Genomic DNA, 2,665 nt, shown 5'->3' with positions numbered 1-2,665 from the left:
CCTATCAGACTGCCGACGAGACAACCAACAGGAGCGTAGCCAACCAGCTCAACACACTTGTGTGATTAATTTGATATCGTCGGATTGGATATCTAGTCGCTCAAAACTGCCGTCCGTCTTAGATCGCATCTTGCAAACCACCAGTCCATCTGGACCTGGATCAGGTTGAGTCGTCACCCTGGCACCAATTAAAGCAAAACTTTTCGCCTTTGAAGGAAGGTTCCCTGGAACTTTCCAGCCGTGCTACATGTCTTCCGATCTTGAAACGATCTTTGCCGAGTTGGGGCTATCCCAATATCTCGGGTCCTTCATTGAACAAGGATTTGACAAATGGGATATTATTCTTGACATACAAGAATCGGATCTGTATGTGTCCCTTGTTTTTATCATGGAACCCACGCTGACTGTATGAAAAGAGATGCGCTGGGTGTAAAACTTGGCCACCGGAGGGTACGATGAACGTCACTACCCACTTGGGCATGGACTAACGTGATCATCTAGAAACTTCAAAGAAGAATAGCCAATGCGCGGGGCATCTCTCCATCAGCGTCCTTGGTAACTCCCGCTAGACCAACAAGTGAAGACGCAAAGTCAGAAGGCATTCCATCCGAACCTGTTCGGACAGAGACACCCCCGGAAGGACAAGGTGTCGCGAAACGAAAATATCGACGTCACCCCAAGGTGAGAAGCAATACAGCCATCAACAGTGTTGGCCACCACTAACAAGACGTCAGCCCGATGAAAACGCTCCCGAGAGACCCCCTTCAGCTTATGTCTTGTTTTCCAATAGTGAGCTTTGTCCTGTTTCGTAAAACCCACGGTTAGCACAGAAAGACTGACGATTCATGCAAAGAAATGAGGGAAGACTTGAGAAGCCAAAACCTGACTTTCACGGAGATTGCCAAGCTCGTAGGAGAAAACTGGCAAAATCTGAACGCCAATGAGAAGGAGGCGTATGAGAGCCAAGCAAATGCAGATAAGGAGAAATACCATCGAGACTTGATGGAGTATAAGAAGACGGCCGACTATCGGAAATATATGCAATACCTGCATGAGTTCAAGGAGAAGCAAGCCAAACGAACTCAAGGTTCGTAACTACCTGGCACAGGTCTGCTTGTTGACGCAGTAGAAACTGACATGTCGACGTTGAATAGCCGATTCTTCCAAAAGGACCAAATTGGACCCCGTTCGATTACGACACAGCAGTAGCAGTAGCAGCACCATGACGCCTGGCAACACATCAAGTGGAAGCGGTAGCGAGAGGTTACAAGGAAGCGAGCCACCACCTTGCCGCCGGGAAAGATTGAATTCGATCGCATCGGTAGCCGAGTCGCAGCATTCATCGACAACGCCAACACTCCTGTCGCAAGCCAACTCAAACGACGATACCATGTCATCGCCGCGGGGCACTAATTTCGATGCTGGTAGTCCACGAGACCTTGGCCATCAACCTTCCACACGCCAGCAGGTATGGCGAGAAGGTATCCGTGGGGCCGATGTGTCCCAGCAGCAACATCTACCTTCGTTATCCAACATGCTCGAGGATGGGAGGAAAGGCATGCCCGTATCGTCGGGCTCTGAAGGGAATCCGTATTCGAGTGGTTTTGTCGCTGCCAACCATCCAAGATCAGTACCCGAGATACCAAACGTTCTTCCATCAGCTCCGCCCAAAGTACCACTTCTTCGACACGAGCCATCTTCAACCAGCAGCGTTGGTTCGATCAGCCCTGCTGCAAGTTTTGCACGAACGCCCGGTGAAGGTCCGTTGCCGATTCACGCCCTGCTCTCACATCACCAGACGCTGCCGACTCCAATTGCTGCTGCCAACGGGTCCATGTTTGAACGGGGATCTCCTGCATCTGGTTTTGGAACAACCACTCCTAGCCCGACAGACCCTATGCCACTTACAAGGCCGCCTTTCAATCATGGCGTAGTGCCTAGAGGATACGGTACTTGATCCACACACTGCAGACTTCTGCGGGAAGCTCAAGCTAACTCGGCTTTCAAGGCTCTCAACCTCTGCCACCTACTGGCTCACTGACCAGAAACGAAGAGTACATGACGGATAGCGATGTCCCGATGACTCCAGCACCCGATCTTGTTGCACCAGCTGAAGACCGGTCCCTGAAAGCCAATTTGGATGGCATGAGTGTCTTGCTGAGAGCAGGCGAGCTTGTCGCCAAAAACGAACGAGATGAACGACGCTAAAGAGAATGATGACGGATCATATTTGGGTTATATCGCTGATATATACGACGCTGGATCAGTCGACCCTTGGTGTGCTGAATTGGGCCACAATTTCGCCGAACCCCTTCCTTCTTTTATTATCTTGTTGGATACCCACGTATTATGATGTATACCCTTTAGTCCTGGATTGGACCTTGGCGAATCGTGGTACGATGCATATGTACCTCTGTAATGGCTTCTGCAATGGTAAAAGGGTTGAGCAGTCGCAGTCTTTGGCGTTATCGGTTTGGTTTGAATTGGTTTAGTTCGGTTGGCGAGAATCTGACAAGAGGCAATTGGGACCAATATGAAAAGACACCATTAGTGTCGAATACTTGGTAGCCAGGGTCTGGGTATTGGCCGATGTAGTATATATGGATCCTCTGGATGTGCAGTTGCTGGGTATCTAAAAAAATAAAAAAAAAAGGGGGGGGGGGGG

General features: G+C 49.9%; 1 protein-coding gene across 1 annotated transcript; it reads left to right on the top strand.

The window, feature by feature from the left end:
• Positions 1 to 247: 247 nt before the first annotated feature.
• Positions 248 to 2,208, top strand: FIESC28_11742 (uncharacterized protein; the record flags this gene model as incomplete). Its single annotated transcript, XM_031165856.1, has 7 exons — positions 248 to 366; positions 417 to 450; positions 502 to 681; positions 735 to 789; positions 854 to 1,087; positions 1,155 to 1,949; positions 2,009 to 2,208. 7 exons carry the CDS (start codon positions 248 to 250, stop codon positions 2,206 to 2,208), a joined length of 1,617 nt encoding a protein of 538 aa, XP_031010084.1.
• Positions 2,209 to 2,665: the final 457 nt, after the last annotated feature.

This window comes from Fusarium coffeatum (genome assembly GCF_003316985.1).
Source record: "Fusarium coffeatum strain FIESC_28 chromosome Unknown BRIP53273_contig_484, whole genome shotgun sequence".
Taxonomy (NCBI): Eukaryota; Fungi; Ascomycota; class Sordariomycetes; order Hypocreales; family Nectriaceae; genus Fusarium; species Fusarium coffeatum.
The sequence above is the reverse complement of the archived record's forward strand: the minus strand, read 5'-3'. Positions and strand labels throughout refer to the sequence as shown.